This window comes from Solea senegalensis, linkage group LG3 (genome assembly GCF_019176455.1).
Source record: "Solea senegalensis isolate Sse05_10M linkage group LG3, IFAPA_SoseM_1, whole genome shotgun sequence".
Taxonomy (NCBI): Eukaryota; Metazoa; Chordata; class Actinopteri; order Pleuronectiformes; family Soleidae; genus Solea; species Solea senegalensis.
This window is the reverse complement of record NC_058023.1, coordinates 16,185,943-16,210,232: the sequence shown is the minus strand read 5'-3', so window position 1 is coordinate 16,210,232 and position 24,290 is coordinate 16,185,943. Positions and strand designations below refer to the sequence as shown.

General features: G+C 39.5%; 2 protein-coding genes across 4 annotated transcripts; both read right to left on the bottom strand.

Annotated features, from left to right (window-relative positions):
- Positions 1–5,600: 5,600 nt before the first annotated feature.
- On the bottom strand, positions 5,601–9,143 carry LOC122765845 (DNA damage-inducible transcript 4-like protein). Of its 2 annotated transcripts, XM_044020287.1 has the most exons (3): positions 9,019–9,143; positions 8,732–8,879; positions 5,601–7,015 (listed from the first exon to the last, which is right to left on the bottom strand). In XM_044020287.1, exons 2-3 carry the CDS (start codon positions 8,823–8,825, stop codon positions 6,525–6,527), a joined length of 585 nt encoding a protein of 194 aa, XP_043876222.1. In that variant the 5' UTR covers positions 8,826–8,879; positions 9,019–9,143; the 3' UTR covers positions 5,601–6,524. The 2 variants fall into 2 exon arrangements, with proteins under 2 accessions (XP_043876222.1, XP_043876223.1); XM_044020288.1 differs by lacking the exons at positions 8,732–8,879; positions 9,019–9,143 and adding an exon at positions 7,463–7,523.
- A 4,909-nt stretch (positions 9,144–14,052) lies between these two features.
- On the bottom strand, positions 14,053–21,958 carry LOC122765729 (mucin-2-like). 2 transcript variants are annotated; one of them, XM_044020111.1, is made up of 14 exons: positions 21,663–21,958; positions 20,782–20,838; positions 19,429–19,512; positions 19,262–19,324; positions 19,053–19,139; positions 18,782–18,868; positions 18,616–18,672; positions 18,198–18,254; positions 17,979–18,020; positions 17,832–17,873; positions 17,594–17,692; positions 17,273–17,297; positions 17,108–17,190; positions 14,053–15,217 (listed from the first exon to the last, which is right to left on the bottom strand). In XM_044020111.1, the coding sequence occupies exons 1-14, from the start codon at positions 21,721–21,723 to the stop codon at positions 15,204–15,206; spliced, it is 858 nt and encodes a 285-aa protein (XP_043876046.1). In that variant the 5' UTR covers positions 21,724–21,958; the 3' UTR covers positions 14,053–15,203. The 2 variants fall into 2 exon arrangements, with proteins under 2 accessions (XP_043876046.1, XP_043876047.1); XM_044020112.1 differs by lacking the exon at positions 19,429–19,512 and having other exon boundaries at positions 21,663–21,950.
- Between the last annotated feature and the right edge of the window lie 2,332 nt (positions 21,959–24,290).

The window sequence follows — 24,290 nt, the reverse complement described above, 5'->3', positions numbered from 1 at the left end:
TGACCAAGGTCACACACACCAGCCAGCCAGATAAACACGGTAGTGACACTTCACTTAACACTCCATTCACACAAATAGCAAACAGCATAGCAACATCTCAAAATATCCATACTTTTAAGGAATCATTGCTATTACATATGTGCATCATGTGTCTGTTTGGGATATTTAGTTTCATTAATATCCCAAATGGGTTATTTCAGATCTGCATCCACTATCTGCTCCAACAACCGCTTATCACATGGGTTTATGTAATGTGATTGCACCAAGAAGTTGTCAGTATTGTATATAAAACCAAAAGTGGAGGTCAAACTAGCTGGAGCCCCTTGGATGGCACAGAAAAAATGGTACATCGTGTTATTGCCAAGGTATTACCTGTACCAGCACTGTGAGCTATCTGTGACCAAAAGCAGTGATCAATAGTAAATCATGGGCTCACAAACCACTTAACACCGTATTTAGATGACCGATGGCCTTTCAAATATCAAGTTGTTTAGGAGCTCGTAAAGCGTAGGATGTTTTATGGACACCTGCCCATGAGGGAGACATAAAATGACCAGGGTAACAGTAACCTCTGTGCATTTGAATGCAGCCATATTGAATCATGCATTGTGTTTACCAAATTGCCAAATTAAATGACGTACGAGAGACCGTAAGTCATTGGAAAAACAATTATGCACATACTGTGCACTAAGCAGGGGCCACGCGACGGCCTATTAGCCAACTCTGTTACAGACCCGGTTTGCAACTAAGAGTGTGGTGTGAGAGTGAATGGTTGTTCGCTTCTGTGTGTTTCTTTGCCATCTAAGGGCTCAAGCAACTTTCAACCTACACTTTTGGTTTTACATACAATACTGACGGAAGGTCCTGGGTTCAATTTCTGGCTCTGCTAGTCTGTGTCCTTGAGCAAGACACTTAACCCCACGTTGCTCCTAACGGCTGTGCCAGCAGCGTGTGAATGGGTATGTAAGATGTGTGACACAAAATGACCTACACATAGCTGCACTATATGAAAGTGTGGGTGAATGGATGTGAATGGGTGAGTAGCCATCAAGACTAGAAAAGCACTATATAAATACGGACCATTTTTATCTTTACTCAGAACTGGTTCGGGCAGAAAGTGGATGAAGATCTAAAATAAACCATTACAACTGCTGTTTATTGAAACAACATATCCCAAACAGGCACATGATGCACTTATTTTTCAGTACAGATATTTTGAGATGTTGCTATGCTGTTTGTGTTCGCTGCAGCGGCCACGCGACCCTCATGTAGATGACAAAGCAGTAGATAAGGAATGAATGAATGTGTACATAAGCACATAAACAATGACGATCTCTTAACAAAACCAAGAGTCTACAGTCAAGTTTGTGCCAGTCATCAGATACAAGCAGGCCAGAATGTGATAAATCTGCATAAATCTATCCAACAGTGCTTATTTTTGTTTCATTTGCAAGCATTCATTCATTCTTTCATTCAATGTGCACAGATTTCTCCTCCACATAAGGGTCCCAGCTGACATAAGGCAGGATACACCCTGGACAGGTCACCAGTCCTTCACTGTGCCAATGCACAGAGACAAACAACCATTCACTGTGTCCAAATAACCGCTGAAAAAACCCATGAACACACAGGGAGAACATGCAAACTCCAAGGGATTCAAACCAGTGACCCTCCTGCTGTGAGGCAACAGCGCTAACCACTGCTCTGCCGTGTACACCATGTGCAAGCATGATAACATTAATATTGATATTGAAACTGTAACGAAATTTTACAATGTCCTAACCACTTCCTTGTTTTCCCTCTGTTGGATTAAGTCTGACACCTGATGACATTTAAGGGCACTATATGGTCCCTGTCAGTCTGTGTTTACTGCTGTCACACAGTAGACTGCACATTCCACTCACCAACATTGCCCCAGCTCCACCAGCTACAGTGGCAACAAGATGGTTACGGAATGCAGGAGTGTGTGATAGACTTGAATTTCAATACGCACAAAACCATGTGATGCAACGTCAGTAAAGAGGAAAACAGCAAGCTCTTGTTTACCAAGCTGAGTCCAGTCAGGATGGAAATATCATTCTGTGTCCTTTAAGAGTCACTGTTTTGATTCATTGTTGGTTCATGACCACTAAAACCAAAAATGACAATGTATATGTAGTCAGTCTGCCATCTTTCACATTAAACTATCTGGACTGTAATAGTGATGTAGTGAAGGACCTGGTTCTGTATCTATTTATATCCATTTTACTTTTTATTGTAGATTAAACCACAATAGATTGATATTAAAAGTTAAATACACAATTGCAATCCAGTTGGATAGAATTGGCTGGGAAAATGTTGTAAATCAACATTAAGAGAAGAAAATAAACAGCAAATATGAAAAAAAGAACATAAATATAACTGACTGCCAGGACTAATCTACATAAGCTTTTTTCTTTTCTTTTCTTTTTAACTCAATTGGACTTGGGGAGGTGTTGCTGTTATTTTGGAAAATTGTGTTGTTTCATATATATGTTGCTGTAACTATTCTGTTATTATTATTATTGTGTTGCAGTGTCTGTTCATTTTCATTTCGAAAAATGATGAAATAAATAATATTTTTGAAAGATGATACTGCAGGGGAAGTAGATTAGACTGCAATGTATGTGGTTTATGTAGGTTATACTGGAAAGACTCGACAGAGAGATAAACAGATCATCAGATGAATCCAGTCCCAGGGTGACATGCAGGGCCAACTTCATCAGATTTCCACCTTCCCAGAAAAAGGGGGCAGTTGTGTGGGTCAGGAAGGAAATGTGAAATGATTCCCAGCTCATCCCTCTGGAACAAACAGCTTATCCAGTGACTGGGACACCCCATGGGGATGGAGAAGTATATAGTCAACATGTGTAAGCTAATAATGACTATACAGTATGTGCATGTATGATTGATCTGCTACAGGTATTACGGTACAGTCATTAAAATCATGCTGAAACTAAAGATCTCCGCAACCACCGACAGATGGACAAGCTTCAAGCGAATGAGCTGCCAAGTCCGTACAGCGCAGCTCAGATTATGTGGCTGCAGCAGCATGAAAAGACCTTCAGTATTTTTCCATGAGGCTCGAGCCATGTGTGTCCCTCCACTGTCTTTCTTTGAGCACGAACAAACAAGGAGCCATTATAGTGTTAATGTCACTTACAAACACACATAAGATACTGTATATTGGCCTGGAAGAAATCAAATACTGTTTTTTAAAGGAATAGTTTGACTATTATATTCTAGTTTGGTGTCTTACCGAGAGTTAGATGAGAAAAGTGATAGCAGTGCAAGGAGTGGTGACCTTCTCAATCTCCACTGATCACCTGGCAAACCTAACCGGGAGGACAACGCTCCAAGAAGTACCCGGTCAGGGCCAAGAAAAAGTTGTCCCACATTGCAACCACAGTTTATTTATGTATTTTTAGGAATCAGATTTGACTTATTTTCTGAGCTTTCATTCCAGTTCTCATGTAAACATTCATGAAGGGCATAGCAGGAGTTTGAGCCAGGGTGGGCAAACAAGCAGAAATATAGAGGAATAGAAACTAATTTAAAAAAATCATTACAACAAAACCCAATGATTAAAAACTAAATTAAATCAAATTGTATATTGCACATATTAAATAACATGTTTAGCACTTCTAATCCAGTGTGGCCTTTCTCCTCACTATGACCCTGCTTAGACCTTTAGGCAAGTAATCCACCAGAGGTCGCCAAATATGCTTAAAATGGTGTAATTTCCCTGAAATTTGGCACTCAGTCTTTCCATAGGAAAAACTCAAAATCTCTCATTGATCCAATTACAATTCTAGCTAACAATAGATGTTTGTTCAGCAGTCTGGATCCTTTAGCATCCATATTACCCTGATAGGCTGCTGCCTTTATTTTAAGTTTTCAATGAAAGGTGAGATGGTTGTTTCTGCATGTAAAGAGATTGCTATCAATCTTTTATTTGACCATGGCAACTAAACAGATTAACAGATTATCAAAAAACAGCCCTTTTGTGTGCACATAAAATTACATTCTAAAAGATTATACATCAAAATATCCTTATATATCCTTTTATATGATACAGCACATAATTAAATCACAGCACAAGACTTGTATTTATATTCACATTTAAATTGGACATTGCGTCATGCAGACATCCTCCAAAAGCTGGTCCTAGAGTGTACAAGTGATGAGGGATGGCGAAGAGTCTAGGATTACTTCTGGTTGTGAATGTTCTTGATCTTCAGTATAGTTTTCAGTGCAGTGTAATGATATGGTAATTCAGTGAGTTGGCACAGACACAGAATATAACATAGTGTCGTATACATTTATGGGCTCAAACATGTATTGCTGGCCCAGTTTAGTGTAACAAGGCAAAGGGATCAGCCACGCTGTTATCATGTGTCACTGGGTAAATGATCACTGGTGCTTTGTCCCCTCACCATGACAGTGATGCAGCTCTACAGCAGAACACAGGCTCCTGTCATTACTCATGTGACCACGACGTCACTTTGGGCAAGAATGGCAGACTGTATCAATGGTAATAAAAGTTAAACAAATATAATCATGTGTCAGTGGCCTGTTTTCTTTAGCCTCTAACCTTGTTCTGAACTGCAGCACAAATGTCATCACTACAAATGTCCCACGCACGTGTCAAAAGTCTTTTGGATTCATCCGACTCTCATTAGCACAGTTCACAAACGGAGGTTCCTGGAGTCTCTATGGAGACGCCTCCATTAAAGAGAGTGTGAAATGTCACACAAACTCTGCAGGTTCACACAACAAGCAGCTGATGTGCTTAAATACAGAGCTGAGGCAGTGCATGTGTACAAGCTGCTACTCATGCAAAATGTTGACCAGCCTAAGATCTTCAGTCCTCAGAATCAAGAGGTCTCGCGAAAAACACACGTTGCTTTACGGCACTTTAACCAAACCAGGTACCGGCTATAAGATTATTATAAGATTATTTTAGATTTCAATGCAGAGCTTGCGAAAAAGAAGCAGAGAAAACCGTTGTCAGAAGCAAAGAAGAGGAAACGACCGTCTGACTGAGCGAGGGGCCAGACACAAGTCAACATCGGACCGGCTTCTTGAATGGCGAGAATTGAAAAAGACAGAAGCATGCAAAACTGATGCTGGCTGGCATGGACATGGCTCCACAGCTTGTTTGCCAATGAAAACAAATGCACATGGAGAGGGAAAGGTGGGGGGAGGATCAGCTGTGAGTTTTTACATCAGTGAGGATAAAGCAGTAGACAACGGATGGATGGATGGATGTTTACAGTGGTGTTGTAAAAACATGTACTTTGAATTAATCTGTAGAGGGAGCTCCATAGAGGAAAAGGCAAAAAAGCAACCAGACTTGAAAAGTTCTGCTACTGTATAAAACCTCAGGTGATGGCTCCAATTTCAGTTTTCATAATTATAAGAAAGCCCATATTTCAGGTTTCTGTTCTATAGTAAGTGATCACATGGTCCGATCTTTTCACTTTAGTCAGGTTTTTGTCCTCTACACTGAGCACTGCAGGTGCTGAGCCAGCAATTATTCAGACTTAAGAGTATTCACATACAAGGGCCACAAATGCAACTTAAGGTTTCAATTTTTTATTGTCTAATAGACAAGACAGTGTTTTCCTTCAACATTAAGAAAGTTCAATTGGCATCAAAAAAAAAGTTTGAAAAATAATGGGGAATTTCAATGAAAAAAGCGAGCGGGACATTCAATAATTTCTTTGCAGAACCCAGATAAATTACATAAAAAAGTACACTTTTACATTGTGGTGATCCGTCCTTTTAATAATCTATAAAGTTTCTGCATTGAAAAGGCGCATCTGGGGGAGGAGTTATAAAATTAAAAAACAGCAATAAAACACATATAACAGAACATACAGTGAGGAAAAAAAAGGACGTGGCATTTAAGGCATCCACATTTCCTTAGTGCGAGAAGCCCACACCAAGACAGCAGTATTTTCACAAGACATCAAGTCTTAACATCCATAGCCCAAAATACAGCATTAAACAACTACATATGGCCCCCAAAAAACTAGACATTTCAGTCTCCTATTCAAAGGCTAGGTGTGTTTACCATTGCTGAACTAATTCAATGCATCTGTAAACACTCAGATGCGTCAATAAAGTGGCTAGTGTCTACCAAACGTGTACCCATAGCATGTCCCTCTCAACATGTTGATGTGAACAGTTTTACATTCATCTGCAAAATGTACGATTTAAAATGGTGTGAGAAATAAATGACTGAGAAAAAAAAAGCATTACAACGTTGATAAAAATACAGTTAAACACTGAAGCTAAATGCAGAACTATCAGCCTCATTTATAACCAAACTTTTTGCCACAAACCCCAAAGTTACAGACTGACTAGCTACTAACAGCTGAACTGATTGTACAAAAAACACTGTAGAAAAGATGACATTTGTTCAAAAGATCAGTTACATTTGGGCAGAAGTGCATTTACCCACAGGAAACTCAATATCCCATTCTAATCCCTACCATAGTTCAGCACTCCTCTACCACGGTACCAGCCGAGGAGGAGTAGAGCTTCTTCTTGACGAGCCGGAAACCTGGACTCAGTTTAAGTACGTGTCTAAAAGTTGGGGCAAAGCAGGTTCCCATAAAGAGGAAGTCCCGTAAACTGGGCCAGGCCGTGCTATCCTGTTTGAACACAAGAGTCAACTCAAATGTGGGCACCACGGTGGCATCATACACAATGCGCTCCAGCCGCCTGCAGCCCTTGTCCCACTCCAGGTGGACGTAGAGGACACAGCCGCGCAGGCCACAGGGCTCGCAGGACGCCAGTCGCAGGACTTCGCGGGCTATTCTCCGGGTCAGCTTCTCTGGTACCAGCACAGAGGAGCAGTGAAGCGTCGTCTTCTTGGCTCGTGACAGGCAGTTCTCAAACATCTTGGCCAGCTGTTGACAGGTTCTGTCCTCGGCAACGTCTACGTTCCTCTGGGGCTCGGCTAAGCAGTGATCCCAGAAGTCCAGTTCTGAGGAAACAATGCAAGTCGTACATTTCAGTAACAACGTCTGTTCTCTTATTCAAACAAACCGCATACTGTAGGTGCAGGGTTTAAAAGGCCCAGTGTGAAACACTTAGAAGGGTTTATTGAATATACTAGACAAGTGTTTTTGTACAAGTGTATAATCAACTTGTATAAAAATAACCTTAGAATAAGCCTCTTTATTTCATTGTCCACCACTTTACCACACAAATCTGATGAATTAGCAAAATAATGTAGAGGAAACAGCCGTGTGTGTGGAAGGATAATGATCACTGCAGTTGTGACATGCTTGGGAAAGGGAGTGAGAAAAGTGGTGTGTAAATACCGGACATTTAACAGTTATATGGTTAAGCTTTTGTCATGATATATGCTCAGACTACTATGCTGCTTCATAAATCTAATCTGTGCAACCATTTAGAACTTTGTGCTTACCTATGAGCATGACATTTTTTGATGCAGGTATATAAAAAGCAGTACACTGTGATGCTGCCTCAGGTTCCCAGGTGGCCAAGTGTCAAGCCCGGTGTCCCTTCACTTAAATTTGCTGTAGAGTGTAAATACATTTCGTTGAGTCTGAATAGGTACCAGCCTGAGGAAGAGCTGCTTTCGATTCTCATCTAGGATCAGGAAAACTGATAAAATAGCCTGTATATGAACTGAATATATTGCATGTGGTGCAGTATCCTCATTTCTTACTTGGGCTTATAGTAAGTAGAGAGTTGCCAGTTCAAATCCCTGCCAGGTCAAAGGTCAGGATACACCTGACCAGAGTACCCAATTCCCATTGAGAGTCTAAGGGAAACACCCTTAATTCTTTAAAATTAGTCATTTTCATTACAAACATGCTCATTTATACACATGATCTTGAAGTACTTTATGTTAAACTTTCCTATTACAAAGACCTGCTTCATTTAGAGTGGGGATCGACGATGTTTATGCTGATATTTGATATGCTTATATCGGGATATATTTTTCTCTACGCCCTAATGCAGAGGTCATTTAGGCTCTTCTGTAGTAAAATGAACACAATTGCTGCAGGAGATGTAGATATACATTTTCTTTTATCGAGTACATACATAATACACATAAGCAGCTTATTTAGCCTAGTGTTAGTCATATCAGCAGAACTTGATGCGTTTGCGGATACCCTGTAATACATGTTAAAACCAGTATCTGGCAATACAGATTTGTGCCGATCATGCGTCCCTAATTTAGATTTAACAAAGGGGATTATTTATTACAATGATTTTAATCCAGTTCAAGATTGTTATAATACCATATTGCCTACTGCATGTTGCATTTCAGTCAGTTGTTTGCTGAACATATGAATCATATTGCTATTAATGAGACAAACCAAACCTTTGTATGAGACTTGTTTTTTCACCTCTCTGGATTTGAATGACACATTTCACCTTTGCACTAAGTGTTTAACAGTATGATAGTTAAAAATGACTTTAAACGGATGCATATACTGTAGACAGCTACTCATTGCCTCATGTGTGCAGTGCAGACAGGCTGCTAAAAGGATGACTTCATCCTCTGTTGACTTGCCCATCACTCCTCCCTCCTCCCCGCTCCACTGCTGCAGCATGCACCACAGTGATAAACAAGCACACAATTGGAAGTCTGCAGAGACTAGCAAGTTAGCTTGACAGACAAAAGAAAACGGTTGAAAAGAGAAAAGAAAACCAGGACGTTTACCTTTCTCTATGCAAGCTTGGTCATATCTTCGCTCAACCAAGTCCGAAATACGAAATTCGCTGCTTTTGGTCTTTAGGGTGCTTGTGGCAACCATGGTGGCAGTGTTTGCTTCGTCCAAGAGAGTTTGTCTGTGTATTAGCGCAGCTGCCTGCAAATAAAGCGACACGTTAGCGTCGTCATACAACGGCTTGTCAATTAAGCTCAATGAGACACAGGTGCTTCATTAACGCTTGTCTCAAACTGAAACAATGTTTAAACCCGCCACAAAACACCATTAAACAACTTACCTTAAATATTATTTAAAGGAAAAAGAGAATTGATCATAAATACTTTCACACGTGCTCCCCCCCACACACCTCCACACATACACACACACACTGTTTCTGCCTCCCACACTTACACATACATAAACCCACCGACACACAAACACACTGCACCAGTCGTACGCCTGGGGAGTATTTATACCTTCCTCTCCCTCAGCTGACCTGAGGGTTTGACCAATCACAGCGACCCAGCTTTTCTCTGATTGGCTGTAAAATAGTGACTCAAATAAAATATTTGACCAATCCTTGCAGAGAGTTTTGTTGTCGCTACCACAGACTGGACATTATCTAGAGATTTTCTTTTACATGATAAACATCAACATTTCAGTAAAATTGGTAGGTTTCCTGCCGAAGACACTTTTCAAACAATGTTTTATATAATATGTATCATATGTTAAATATCATTAAAGGTCCAGTGTGTAAACATTTGTGAAACTGTGGACTGTAACAAAGAGAGCATGGGGGACTATGGTGGCCTTTGCATGCCAGAAAGGTTGTAGCTATTTTTTCTTTTGCATAGTAAGCTATCCCTGCAAAATGCAAAATGCATGCTTTGGGATTAGATGGAGTAGAGACATGGCAGCACAAGATGTTGGCCTCCATAAAGCAAGGTCCTTGCCCTCAGTACGTACAATCTTTATTGTACTGTGATTATACACGTAACAAACATGCGTATGCTATGTCTTACACAGTGCAATTATCTTTCGGTCAGACACAAATTGTACTTAATACAGTGGCCGACAGGGCAAATGCACTGCAACGACCCGAAACACATGCAGAAGGAGAAATGAGCTGCAGATTCACAAATGCTGCAGATTCAATAACGCAAACGAAAGCAAACGCATAAATGCAATGTGAGAAGCGTGCCGCAAAAGAAAAATGATCTGCAGAGTGCCAAAACACAGACATCAACAGAAACACAAAACAAACATCAACAATCAACAAAACACACATGCAAATCCTAAAACCACTTGTGGACATCATAAAAACTGCCAAGACCAAAAAAAAGACCAAGTCTTTTAATAAAGTAAGAATTAAATAGTCCCCGAGTATCATAACGGCTGACTGGTGGTAGAGCTGCACAACAGCGAGCGCTCCCACACAGCACTTCTGTTATTGAACATGCTTGTGTTTTCTGTCCTGCTGGTGTTTCGGGATTTGTCTGTGTTTTCGGTTTTGCATCATTTTGTTTTTCGTGTTTTGTTTTTTTGCCTCAAAAACATATTATTTATTTGGATTTCATGACCTACCATTAAATGCAGTAATAGTAGGTGGTTGTGAATGCTATGAAATGAATTGCAATGACTTTTACGCGACAGAAACCTCAGGGGGACAGCAGCAGATATATCAAAGTAAAACTCGAATATAGACACAGAGGATGAACACAGTAGTTTAGCAGGTTTTTCTGCTTTATCTTTAATATGAGGATGAAGGAAGCCCCATTTTTACTGTCTGACTATACTGTACTTGTGTGTGCATATTTGGCAGGTAAAACCATGAGCACAGTTGTTCAGCTGGTCAGCAGTTTATCCCTCATCAAACATCGTCTCAACAGAGATCTTCTCCCAGTAACTGGATCTGCTCCACTCACCCCCAGCAGCTGTGCTGGCCCAAGTGTAATGGAATCCAGTGGAAAAGAGAGACAGAGAGCGAGAGAGAAACAGAGTCACCTCCTCCAGTCACATGTTGAGAACTAGATCTGCCTCATAAAGAAGTCACATGCTTCAGCTGGTGTTGCTTCTTTTGTGGATGCAGACTGGTCAATGAATGTCTTTTTTAAAGGTGATAATTAACAACTTGTTTGTATTTGGGTTATTTGAAATGAAACAATATCAATGTGAGTGAGTAGGATACAATAAAAGTCAACAGAATCGGAATATACAGTGTACCTGACGAAAGATACAAATAAGAAACTTAAGTCAAATAAACATTACACAATATTGGAAAAGTTACATTGCAAATAACGGTGAATAAACTATTGCACTTGTCGTATTAATTGCATTTAATAATGAATATATTATTGCACATTATATGGAAAGTGTCATGTTGCACAAGTTCAAAGGAAACAACACTGTACCCGATTTCTTAGTCAAGTATTTTTGTCAAAAAATAACACGTCTATTATGTAGTATGTGATTTGACGTGTACACTGGTTTTTAATGACTTTTTGACCTACATGTGAAGAAATGAGGTCAGAGTCGTTGCTGAGAAAGCAGCCTATTTTACACAGAATCATATAAACTTAACAAGCAGGGAAGAGAATCATCACCTGTTTAGAATGGAGGTCACCTGAGTGATGCTAAAAAGCAAAAATATAAAAATATAAAAAGATATTTAGATTTCTGTTCTCATATGATGCAACAATGTGTGTTACATGAGCAAATGAAGTGAAAATGTACTAGTGGTACAATAGCAGCAGATGAATTCATTCATTAATTGTCTACCTCCACATGACATAGGGTGAAAGGGGGGTCACACCTTGGATAGGTCATTTAGGTTCAACATAAAGAGACAAACTACTATTCACTCTCACACCACACACAGGAAAAATATGCAAATTTTATACAGTAACAGACGAGGTCGCGAACCTGAGCCTTTTTGCTGTAAGGCAACAGTGCTAGTCATTAATCCTCCATGTGGCCCCATAAAAATGAAAATAGTTTGGGAAACTTCACATCATGATGTGAAGGCAAACACAAAAGTGAAGACTTGAGCTGCAATAAGAAAGTTAGGCTAAACTATATGTAAACAATGCAATGTATGTATAGATCTTGGAGCCCATTATCTTTTGAGTTGTTTTTATTTGTATTTTTTTGCAGTGTGCTCTTACATCAAACAGACAGACAGAGAAACGTAATGATCCCTGAGCCTTTGCAAGGAATTACTCTGTAATTCAAACCTCGGGAGACTCCATTGTGTTTACAGCAACTGTCAGATCTCTGCAAGATCAGTCCACTTGTTTTTTTTTCCTGCTTCAGATGTTTCCCACGCTTCTGAATTCTGCTTTATATCTGCCTTTATGTCATGCAGCCTCACACTGTGGCGCTCTGTGCTCCTGTGACACAGGACAGAGTTTCATGAAGATATAGTTTAGCGGAATTTCAATTGTTGAGCAAAAAGTTCAGACAATCTTCCTCCTGGCATGACCTTAACCCTCCTGCTTCCTTAATATCCCACAGCCAGGGGGAGCAGTGTCATTCTGAAGCGAGCGGGTCAATCTGACCCACATAAGGTAGCAGGAGGGTTAAAAGATAACAGAGCAGAGAGTGGTAATTGGAGGCACCTCTGCTTGTGACCTTCCCTCCCTGTTTGTACTGCGAGTCAACTGAAGTCTGCCTGTGAAGTAGCTCCATGCTTCTCAGAATGCAGCAAAAGCTGTAGTGTTTCAGGTTACTAATCCATATCACTTCAGGAGAACCTCCTGTTATGCCTTGTCAGAGATGCCTGGTTTACTGGGCTGGCACGTGGAACGTGCTGCCTGTTGCACCCACTGCCTCTGTCCGGTGAAATGTAACAACAGGAGCCTTTTTGCTGAGTTGCAAAAAGAGAGTTGGTTGCACATATCCCTGCTTGTCTTGCATCATCGACTCAATCTACTAACATATTTTCTTTTTTTTTAATGAAGCGCAAAGTTGCTGGCTTGTGACCTTTCTACTGAAAAAAGGTTCTATCGTGAGTGTAGATGAGGGTATGTTGGCCCAAATAGGCAGATTCAACACTGTGAAGCTGAATGACAGAACGCTGGCACCACTTTCTGTCACTCGGCCGATGCCACAGCTGGTAGGGCTTTATACTCAAGTGTGATCGGCCCACTGCCAATCTACTCACTGTCCCTCTGTCCACAGTCCAAGCTGTGACACAGTGTCAACTTTCAAAGGCCACAAATGGAGCAAGTGTGGAAAAACACTGTGTGTGTGTGGGGGGGAGAGAGAGTCCATTCAGAATGTAGGTCAGATTCTTTCCAAGGTTCTTGTGTAATTCTTAATAAAGTGGAAGAAATTTCAGTTTTATAAGGGGAAAAAAAAAGGCTTTGATGTGATTTAAGTGACTTTCTGGTCTGAGTATTTCAGAAACTGCTGATCTACTGGGATTTTCATCCACAAAACAGAAAGTTGTCCAGAAAAGAGAAAATATGCTGTGAGTGTCACTATCCTGCGTGAAAATGCCCTGTTGATGTCAGAGGTCAAAGGAGAACGGTCATATTAGTTGACCTCTGTGTCTAATAAAGTGGCCAGTAAGCATAAATAGATATGAATACAATGATCAAGCAGCTACACAGAGAGACTTTCACACTGGTTGACTATATCTCACTCCTCTGTGAACAATAAACACCAGCTTTCAAACTGTAGGCAAAACCAAGGTGACCGACGCCTTTTGTTGTCCACTTGCTCCCTCCCGTGGTGAATCTTTGAACTGGCAGACATAATTTAAAAGCAAAAAGACAAAAAACTGGTATATTATTTTTCCACTCTAAAGTGGCAGTGAATGCATTCAGTGAGATAATAATAATAAAAGCCTACAAATTTATAATAACTGTAATGTAAATGAAATGATAGAAACCAGTCTCAAACGTGTTCACTATCCAACTGATATCAAGTCATAATGTATGACATGAGTATTAGGGCCACATTGAGAAAAAAAAAAACAATCACAGACAGAGAATAAAGTCGTAAATTTACAAGATTTTTGAAACTCATGATGGAATATTGTGATATAATTTTAAGCGCACCCCGACTGAACAGTTGCTTTTTCCCAAAACGTCTGACAATTTTTGACTTGAACCCGCTCGGCAGCCCAGGTCGTTTGAGTTTGAGACCCCTGATATAAAAAATCACTGCTGTCGATAAGTCAAATTAATGTTGCTTTCTTTTTAATTAACTAAATTGTTTAGTTAACAAAAACTAAACAATTGTACAAAAAAAATATCAAATCAAACTTAACAAATAGGCAAAGATACATTTATAACGTAATCTGTAACATTGACGCTGCACAAGAGAAAACCTTTCAGTTATTTTATTCAGGAAATTGAGGTTGAACAAAAGAAAAAAATCCAGCCCTAAAGTAGTTCCAGTGTCTTAAAATACAGCTTTCTGAATTGACATATTCATATTAACAAACATTAAAGTTCCTTCCATTACTGCAAAACTCTTCTTAGTAGCACGAGTTTAGTGAAATACAAAACCAATGGTGAATGTGTGGTGGTGTTGTTGTTGTTGTTGTTGTGCAGTTGTTCGTTTGGGGATATTGAATGACACACTCACACTTGTTTTTATGACTTTGTGAGGACACATCCTTGACATGATGCATTCCCTAGCCCTAACCCTAACTTAACCCCAATTCCAACTCAAACATAAAAACATGATAATATAAGAACAGTCGCTACATCAAATGTGTGATGATGTGAGGTCAGTGCACAGTTTAAGAAAATGTAGGTAAGGAGGTTTGCAGTTTCATGTCTTTAGTGTTTATGTATAAGTTCACACTCTCTCTCTCTGTCTCTCTCTGAGTTTGACAATCACAGTCACACATACACACACAGGGCCGGCCCAAGCCTTTATGGGAATCTAAGATGAATTTAATTTGGTGTTCACCCCAATCCCCCCCTCATGAATTAAGAGTAGCTGGTGCTTTACTATTATTGATACAAATTTAATACTATAAATTGCATTAAGTATAGCTGAGTTATTTACACCAAACACTATTGTTTTTTAAACCCTAGAGGGCAGTAAAATCCCCCTAAATGTGGCCAAGTATTAAATTAAATTATAGAGCGGTGATACTAACAGATGTGCAAATGTGCACTAAATGAGCAACCTTTAACTCTAAAATAAAACCAAATAACTTAAGATCAACACTATTTAGATATCTAAAGATATCTACATTTCTTTAATATGTTCAAATGTTTCTGTTTTTTCCCCACACACTATTGGCCGCTTAGTTGGCTCATGCCTTGGGCTGGCTCTGTAAACACACATTCAATAAAAAAACACCGTTCAATGCTTTTTCTGCTTCACAGAAAACACAACGTGTCACTTAATTTGAAAGAAGAAATATCAAACATCTCAATAGTTCCTCCGTGAGATCAGCACGGGGGTGAAGTCGTGACGAATCCACAGATCAGTCTTGATGTCACTGCCCTCCTTTTATTTTTATCTTGCTGCAGCTGAAACACACAACAGAGTATTTATTAAAACAACAGCGGTAAAACTGAGATATAGATTTCGCACACTCTATATTAGAAGACAAAAAGACCAACCCTTTGTTTAAAAAAATCATACAAACTCACCAGATTGTTGCTATTTGGATTTTCTTTGGTAAATTTTGACAATCAAACCGCAACATTCTCTCTTCTTTTAGAAATGACTTTGTGTTGCATTTTGTCTGCACTTTGTAATTCCTAATCTGTCTATTTTAGTTGATTGTTTTTAATCTGTGTTTTTGAACTTGTATTTCTTATGATTTATTATATATGTGTGTTACTGACCTCTTGGGCCAAGTCGCCCTTGTAAGAGCGATCATGCTCTCGATGGGAAAGCGGCCATTTTGGATCAAACTGCCATTTTCATCAAATTCTGACGTCTCGCCACAGTTATAACTCCACTGTACAAGGTCCACTATGCTTTGATTGATTATAGTCTGAGCCTGATGATGTCAATGTGGACATTTTCAATTTTAGAAAAATACCGCCCCCTGGTGGTGACAGAAAAGTACATCTGTTGCTCTCACAGGGATTAATGTATCCACATGAGAATTGGTGATCACTAAAAACACATTGTAGGTTATTGGTGGTGAACATCATGATAAAACTTAAAATGATGTTACCATGGCAACGGTGCAAACTCAAATAGTGGTAAAAATGACAAAAAATGGGTCGGGAGGGCCAACATATGGCCACATACTCACAGAAGTGAGGACTGTGCATGGAGAAATGGCTCCACAGTGCCCCCTAGAGAATCAACAGTATCTGCAGCTGGTTTCAGCTAAACACTTCCAACTGGACAAATATGATTATAAAGATAATAATTAAAGTTGTTGGTCAGTGTCTGTGTCAAAGTCACTCCACACCCTGATGTGTTCAGCAACAATCTGTTTTTGTTACGCTGTATACAATACTATTTATTTGTTTTTATAGTTATATTTGCTTATATATCTCTGTTTCAATGAGAATAAATTGCCTAACTTGTTTAATTTGTCGTATTGCATTCTTCCTGTTTTTCCTTCCTTTCTTTATAATTAAAAAAAAAGGATAAACAAAACGGTCAAACCTATTTAACCCTTTAACACCTTAAAGCCTCACAATGTTTTTGCTTATTTAAATCATAAAATATCCCGTAAGTGCTTTTGCATGAATGCAAAGTGCGCTTGCGCAAACGTGTCGTCTGCGTTACGCTCGGTGTTAAAAGGTTTTAATTAAAGATGGGAAATGATCAGATTTAATTTGCTATTTAAGACACTTTTAATCAGTAAAATGCGATGTCTTTGCTGGGGAAAGCTTTCAAGCATGAAATCCTTTGATGTTAAAGCTGCAGTCCAAATAAATCCAGAGAGCTGTACACTTTTTTTTTTTTCTTCCCTCAGTCAAATTCCGACAGAATGACTGCATTTCCCTGGGAAGTTCTCAGCCAAGTCATCCAGGCCTGATTGTATTAGGGAAGGAAGGTAGTGGTTTAGTGGCCACGTTTAGTGAAACGTTGTGTTTTGTGCGTGGATGTGCGCGTGCATCCACCCTCACCAACAAACACGCACACGCCTCAGCAGCGTCTGCTCCGCACTGACATTTACTGACCACACAATAGCTCCTGTCCAGAATAATCTGTGTTTGTGTTAGGAAGTCACTATCTTTCTAGCCCTGCTGCTTGTTTGAGGGCGGAGGGCCCAAAATCACAGGAAACACCTTCCGTTACCCATACTGCACAATGAGATATTAAAAGCCCGCCACTTCCCTGAACTGAATCTGTGCCTGGAGACACAGCTTCAGCGAGCGATGGAAGAATGCACAAACAGAAGGACCCTGGAAGGAACTCTCGCGGGAAATAGACGGAAAGCAGCTCACCATTTTCTTCTCCGCCCGATGACTTCACCCTGAGGAGCATGACACCATCTTTGCTGCTTTCAGGTCTGCTCTGGAAAGATGCGCTGTGGGACAGACACATGGATGATTCACTCGTTTACAAGCCTTTAAAATAAGGTTTTAATCGTATAAAGGGCTCAGACTTACTTCTCAGTTCCGGTGTCAATGGTTTCTGTTAAATAGAAATGGAGAGAATGATCTCACAATCATATACACACACACACATGTGTATATACATACATGACTTTGGTGATAGGTACGTTATAATCTGATTATACAACACATATAAATCGACATAATGTAATTAAGTGTATAACAGTGTTACATGTACTTTAGGCAAGGGCAGAACTTTTTGGAACAGTTAATCAGTCTTGAATAGATTATTATGAGAATATTGCTGTCCAGGTAATCCACTTAAATGTTGGCAGTAAATACTTTATAATATATACAATCTCCTTTAACACGTACCTGTGTGGTCGTTGATCTTCTTGCTTTTAAATTTGAAGAAAATGGCAGCAGCAGCTGCAACAAGGAGAGCAGGCAGCAGAATCCACCACAGCCTTTTGTCTGGAGAGAAACATGAGAGACAAGTAACAAGTAATCAGATATATGAAATAAATAACAATCATTTAATATGTAAAGCATGATATGTCTTCAAAGAATATACTTGCATGACAGTATCGACAAAGCGGAAGAAAAAGCTCACCTGATTTGGCAACGGACTGCCCCTCACTCCCTTTCTGAGAACCTTTCAAAAACAAACCGTTTGATTGAAAACAAAACATTCATTGAATGAAACACAAGCTTCAATCACAGTTTGATGTGTACAAATGTGAAGTCGGCCATAACTTACCAGCACCCTTCTCTCCGGCACGTTCTGGTTTGACTTGCAAGCCTAATTCATTCAAATCACCCATTAATACCAGCACAAAGTAGGCGTGCCACAGATTAATCATTGTGGATGCTAGTAATCAGGGTTACGTGCTCATGTAAACAAAAAGAATGAGAAATAATAATAATAATGATAATAATGGCAACAATAATTATAAAGTGTAACAATGACTGACTTTACCTGGGGCAGATGTGTGTGTGGGGGCAGATGTGTGTGGGGGGGCAGATGTGCTCATGCCTGCAGACAATAATGACAATGGTTTAGAAACCTTTATGAAAAAAACATGAAGTTACACTACATTTACTCTAATTTTTACTACATTTTACTGAAGTTTGCGACATATTACCTGGACCAGACTTTTTTTAAATCAAGATTTCTACTTTAAAGGTTTATAGTCCGTCGAGATCTACTACATTTTATAGTTAGTTATAACCAATGTAACCAATATTTGGAGAAAGCCAGAGACGAGAGTGCGAGTAAGTGAGCGAGCAGATTTTTACGAGCATCAGTGAACGCATCACAGAGGAGACGAGAGAGAGAGTCCAGACCTTAAGCACACAGACACGGTTCAAGCTCGGGCAGAGATTCTGAACTCTACCTGACTGAGGGGGGAGCGTGGCGTTGGGGTTGCTTTGGTTTACAGGCGGAGGATGTGCTGCAACACAAAAGAAAACAAAACAAATCAAATTGGTCATCCTACTTAAAAGAATTATCTTTATGTTGAATAAAAGCAGCGCTATTATCCATAATACATGATTTCATACCTGGAATCTCTGTTGTCACTGATCGGTTGCCTTGGTCGTGGTTGCGATGACTTCTTGCTTGCACCTCTTGCGTGACATTGTTGACCCCTAAAAAAAATGGATAAACATCAAAGTTTCAGCTCAAATCATAATCACTTTTCTGAAGTCGTGGAAGTAAAATGATGTGTGCAGGATTCAACGGTACAACACATTCATCCAAAAGCATTCATCATGCATCTTCAGACAAATCTGTTGACCAGTGTCAAGTGAATTTGAAGAGAGAGAGTCTAACGGTTTTCAACTGTGGATTCAAAAGGTGGAACATCTGTAGGTCCTCCTGGGTGTGAAGATGTGGTCAACACTGGAGGTTCAGTTGAAACTGGAGAACAAAAAAAGGAAAATTCAAAACCATTGTACAAGATGATGGCGATGGAATTGTTATTGGAATGAGCAACTTGTTTCTCTGTATTGATAAAACGTATTGCTAATCCATGCACTCACCTGGTGTTGTTATGTTTGATGCTTGCGGTGTAGTCGCTTGTTCAGACTTGTTGGTGCTGTTACCTGTGAGGGACGCAGCGATCACAGTTGTCAGCTGACAGACGTGGAGCTGATCACCACTTGTATTTATATTATATTTCCTATGAGCTGTGTGAACAATGTCCTGCCTGTATTTGTGTGTGTGTGTTGACTGCGGAGGGTTGTGACGTCATCGTGTACGTGCGTCAGTACGGTTGGAGAACTCCTGTCTTCTAATAGAAAATAAGCAATAAGCGGATGTGTTTCAATGACCAAGCAGTTGGGAAATACTTTAAGATAAGTAACTAAACACTAAATATGAAGTATTACGAATTACAATATGTTCTTTTAATTTTGCACAGTTAAAGTGAGGCAAATAACGTTTGATTTTTCAAAATATATATATTTTTTGCTGTAATGGTATTATCAAGTACTCAGTATTGGCAAGTACTCAAGTTGAAGTACTCGTACTCATCATGAAAGATGGAAATCTGGGCTCTACTTGAAATTGCGACAAACATCGTGGAAACATTTCCTTATAGGTATGAATGGAGAAGGTATGTTCCAGCCCAAAACGACTTTGTTTAAATACTACAGTTTTAAAGATTTATTCCTGTATGGAAGTTCAGCCAAGTCAAATTTAAATGATCTATGTTTTGTTTATTTGACCATTTACTACTATTTAATACTATGCAGAATATCTTTAATCTCGCCTATAGGGCGCCAAACTGCATAGGGCCGGCACCAAATGTTCTTGTACTTATTTGTACATCCTCTTTTATTTTGGTGTAAAGTGAAGGTGAGTGTGTGTCGTTTAAAAAAAGAAGGGAATAAATATATTGTGGGTGGGGAGGGGGGCGGGGGAGACTTGGCACAGCTTTAAAGGCCGATGTCAGACAAGTGTCAGACTGGGAGATGTAAAGTCAAAATAAAGGTGGAGGAGGAGGAGGAAGAGGAGGTTGACATCCTCATCTCGAAGCACCACAGCAGTGTGAAGCTGCATCCTGTCCCACACACACACACTATTGTTGTCTCCCTGACCTGAGCAGCCCAGCTTCCTGTCTTCGCTGCTGTCAGCCGAGATCCCGTTTCACAAATCTCACAGCAGACCAGTCGGCGAAGGGCTGAAGTGTTTTCTTTTTTCTTTCGCTTTTATTATTCCGACTACATGCAGCTCTGTCTGGATTCATAACCCTTCAACGGGGGGAAAGCGGACGTCCTAGTGGAGCGAGGTCTCATGTCCTTTAAGTCATTTGATAAGTTGGGTATTTCAGTTACAAGGGAAGACATGGGTTATTTGAAAGGAGTCCAAGTTATGATTTGTGCATGTCAGATCAAATCCAAAGGCATTTCAACCATTGAAGTCCAACTGAGTATTTTGGAAGGAGTTTCTGAACAAGTCTTAAATGTTAAAAATAACAGTCAAATCTGAATGACATCTTTAATCACAAACATTTTAAAATCTTAATCCTCTCTAAAAATAGACATGCTGTTCCGCTCACCTGGTGTCTTTGAAGTCACATCGACCGGGACTTTACTTGTTGTGTTTTCTGATGAAACTGTAAAATGTAATAAAACAAAAACCCCACAAAGCTTTAAAAAGGAATGATCTTTACATTAATGTTTGTGGATTGTGGAGTGATTTTGGGGCAGCTGTAGTGAGAGTGAGGGTGTTTCCTCGACATGTTGATGAGTAACTGCTGGTATTCTGGGACGTTTCAGTCTCAGGACAATACTCGCTATCTGCGGTGAGATCACCTATCTGCCCAGCATGGAACAAATTAAAGGAAAACAAACAAACTAAAAGCCAACTTTTTATTTCAAAACCAAGAAAGCCTGATGTGTCACGTCAGCATAGATATCCTCCAAATGCTAAATACTAACAATAAAACAAATACATTCTCTTTCTTCCCTTTTGACTAAATATGCTCAAATGATGCACTTGCATTCTTTTCCCAAATGTCTGCTTTGATGAAAGTGGAGCACAATTGAAGGCGTGGACACACACAAACACAATCTAATCTGTTAGTCTGGATAAACAGAAATACTCTCTGACTGGATGTTCAAAGTTTGAGTTGTCTTTGTACGTACCTAAACCAAAACTATCAAACAATCAGAAAAAAAAGTCGAGCACACTCAAGCTGAATGATTTCTGCTGCACATTATTAAAAAAAACCAAACTTTTAGTTTCTTGCAACGGTGGAATAGAATAGAAAACACAAAAAAATGTGGAAATATTTCGGATTTAATTACACAGTAAGTTAAGCTTTGTTTTATTGGGAAAAGCGAAAAGAAAATGACTCTTTTCGGAGTAATTGTACATTGAAAATGGCTGAAACAAACACTTCAAACAGGCGAAAAGCAGTTAGAAAAGTTTCCTTACCTGGTGTGAAGACTTGAAGGGACACGAACAGAAGGAACACAAGAAGCTCGGTCGTCTTCATGATGACTCTTCGCCCCTCAGACTCCAGACTGCGTGGTCAGTGGATGAAGTGTCCAAGCCTCGGGTGTCCTGCTGCTACTTATTTTGGCACAACCTTTCAATAAAGAGGGAGAAGGAAATACACTGGCTCCACTTCCTGGCGTAAAGTGGTCGTATTTGAATGCATCGTCAACTCCCTTCACTTATCACAACTGACCAGTTGGGAGGAGACAGGGAATTGACCAGAGGACAGGGGAAAAACAACACAAACATTTCAGTTATTGATCACTCTGTCAATCAGAAGAAAGTCAATACTCTGTAAACATAGTAAAACAAAGTGAAGAAAGACAAGTTACATGATAAAGATTGGAATAATAAGTGAAAAGAACAGCAATGACTCAGAGGTTTCCACTGAAAAACAGGAAACACGCACACACACACACACACACACATCAACAAATATCACCCTGGGGCTCAGACTTCATTCCACTTCTGTTTGACTCGTGAGAGTTTTCCATAGTAAGAAGAAAATATTTGATTATTTTAGAAAAATAAACAATCTTCGGGGTAAAAAAAGGCATTAAAATGCGCAGCTCCTTCTTCCTGGAACTCACTACAGGACTGACTGAAACTGAAAAACCTGCTCTCAATGGGCACTTTAAAAATGTTTTTAAATGAATTAGTGGCAGCAACATACGCCCAAATGCATGTTATTGATTTTATTGAATCATTTACTGTGTGATTTTATATCATCATCACGTACATTTTAAGAGGTCAGTGGTTCTCAAGCTTTTTATTCCAAGTATCACCTGAGAAAATATTGAGCTATAATAGGCCGAGTGTAAATTCACAGGAGGATTTATCCCCAATAAGATCTTTAATCTCAACAAGTTTCTATCCCTGGTTAAATAAATAAATCATCAAAAAGTCACTTTAAGTCTCACTTTTCAGCCTTGCTCCTCCAAAAATGAAGCCACTGTTAACCCACCCTTCCAAAACAAAATAAATAAAACACCACGTGATTTATTTCTCTTCCTATTTTTGCTGCTGGAAAACAAAGAAAGATGCAACTGACAGTGACTGCTTTTATGCATGAAGTTGCTTCGTGTACATGTTAATATTGCATTTATTTGGAGAGTAAACCAGTCAGTGTCAACAAATCAGATGTTATAATGCCCTTAAGAGGCTGGAGTTATTCTCCCAAAGTACAAAATGTCAAAGAAAGTAAATAATACCGTAAAAATGTGTGTAAACAGGAAGCCTGTGCAGCTCTGGCTCTTTTGAGTACATGCAGGTAAACACGTGCACTCTTGGCTTTGTCTCGGAAGTTTAATCAAAGAAGTCACTGAGGTCGAAGAAGAGGAAACACTTTTGCTGTAAAACTGCCAGAGAACAAATTTCCATCCTCGCAGTGGCCAACGGTCACAATGGCAAACAATGGAGAAAAAAAACGCCATCTCAAAATGTCAGCTCGTACAATGTAACCTTAACCCTAACCTCTTGCTAATCATACAGAACGTATTCACCTTAAAATGGAATAACTGACATTATGGGGACTTGCTTTTTGGCCCCATGAGGAGGCCAAGTCCCCCAGGGGTCTAAAATTCAAATGATCTGGGGGGGCCAATAAACATCTATGGCGTCCACCGGCTCCACTCACCTCGCCTCAGCATGCTACGTTTTTTAGCAACGGCCACTGATTGGCCAGAGTGCCGTCTTCGGAAGAGACGTCCGACACAAAAATCAAGCCGAAGAATGTGGAACTGTAGATCCGTTTAAAACATTTGAAACACATTTTAAATTTTAAAAGGGGGCCCATCTAGAGAAGAAAGTTAAAAAAAACAAAACAAAAGAAAAACTATTCAGTAGGGGGTGGGCAATATAATAAGAATATAATACATACTTTTCCATCATGATAATTCACAGAATTTCTAAAGTAAAAGTGTTTGTTTTGATTAGAATGTTGTATACTGAAATACATAAACATATTTATGATGCAAAAATAAATCCAAACACAGACTAAAATTAGGTAAAACGCTACACAAGCTTATAGACAGTATATATATATACATATATGTGTGTATATATATATGTGTATATATATATATACATATATATATAATGTGTGGCCTGAGAGGAGGTTGTGGGTCATGTTTTCATTATAAGATGATATTAAGTAGCAGACCACATATGCAGGACACCTGTGTCATAATATGACTGTGTAAAAAGATTTAGGTCCCACCAATATGAGTAATACCAGGAACACAAGGTCAGTGTTTATGTCCTTGTGCTTCATACTGTAGGTTTTTTTTTCTCTTGCTGTCTATTATTTATTTATTTATTGTACTTTTATAGTTTCTTTGCTAAGGACAACGCAGGTTACCATAATACAACTCCAGCCTGCTACAGTATGTACATGCTGCGTACATGCTACAATGCTACGTACATGCTACAGGATGTACATGCTACAGTAGCTGATGGTTTGCACAGAATTTAATACTTTCAAATTATAGGGACTTGTTTTTTGTCCCCATGAAGCAGACAAGTCCCCATAATGTGTCTGTGTGAATAAAGTCCCCACAACATGAG

Bases quoted from the DNA above. Each gene is read 5' to 3' on its own strand.
- LOC122765845 (XM_044020287.1), bottom strand. From the start codon at position 8,825: ATGGTTGCCACAAGCACCCTAAAGACCAAAAGCAGCGAATTTCGTATT. The intron at 7,016-8,731 runs GTAAACGTCCTG...TTGTTTCCTCAG, and splicing joins CCAAGCTTGCATAGAGAAAG to AACTGGACTTCTGGGATCAC.
- LOC122765729 (XM_044020111.1), bottom strand. From the start codon at position 21,723: ATGAAGACGACCGAGCTTCTTGTGTTCCTTCTGTTCGTGTCCCTTCAA. The intron at 19,325-19,428 runs GCAGGACATTGT...CGTCCCTCACAG, and splicing joins ACACACACACACAAATACAG to GTAACAGCACCAACAAGTCT. The intron at 18,255-18,615 runs GTAGAGTTCAGA...TATTGTCTGCAG, and splicing joins CACGCTCCCCCCTCAGTCAG to GCATGAGCACATCTGCCCCC.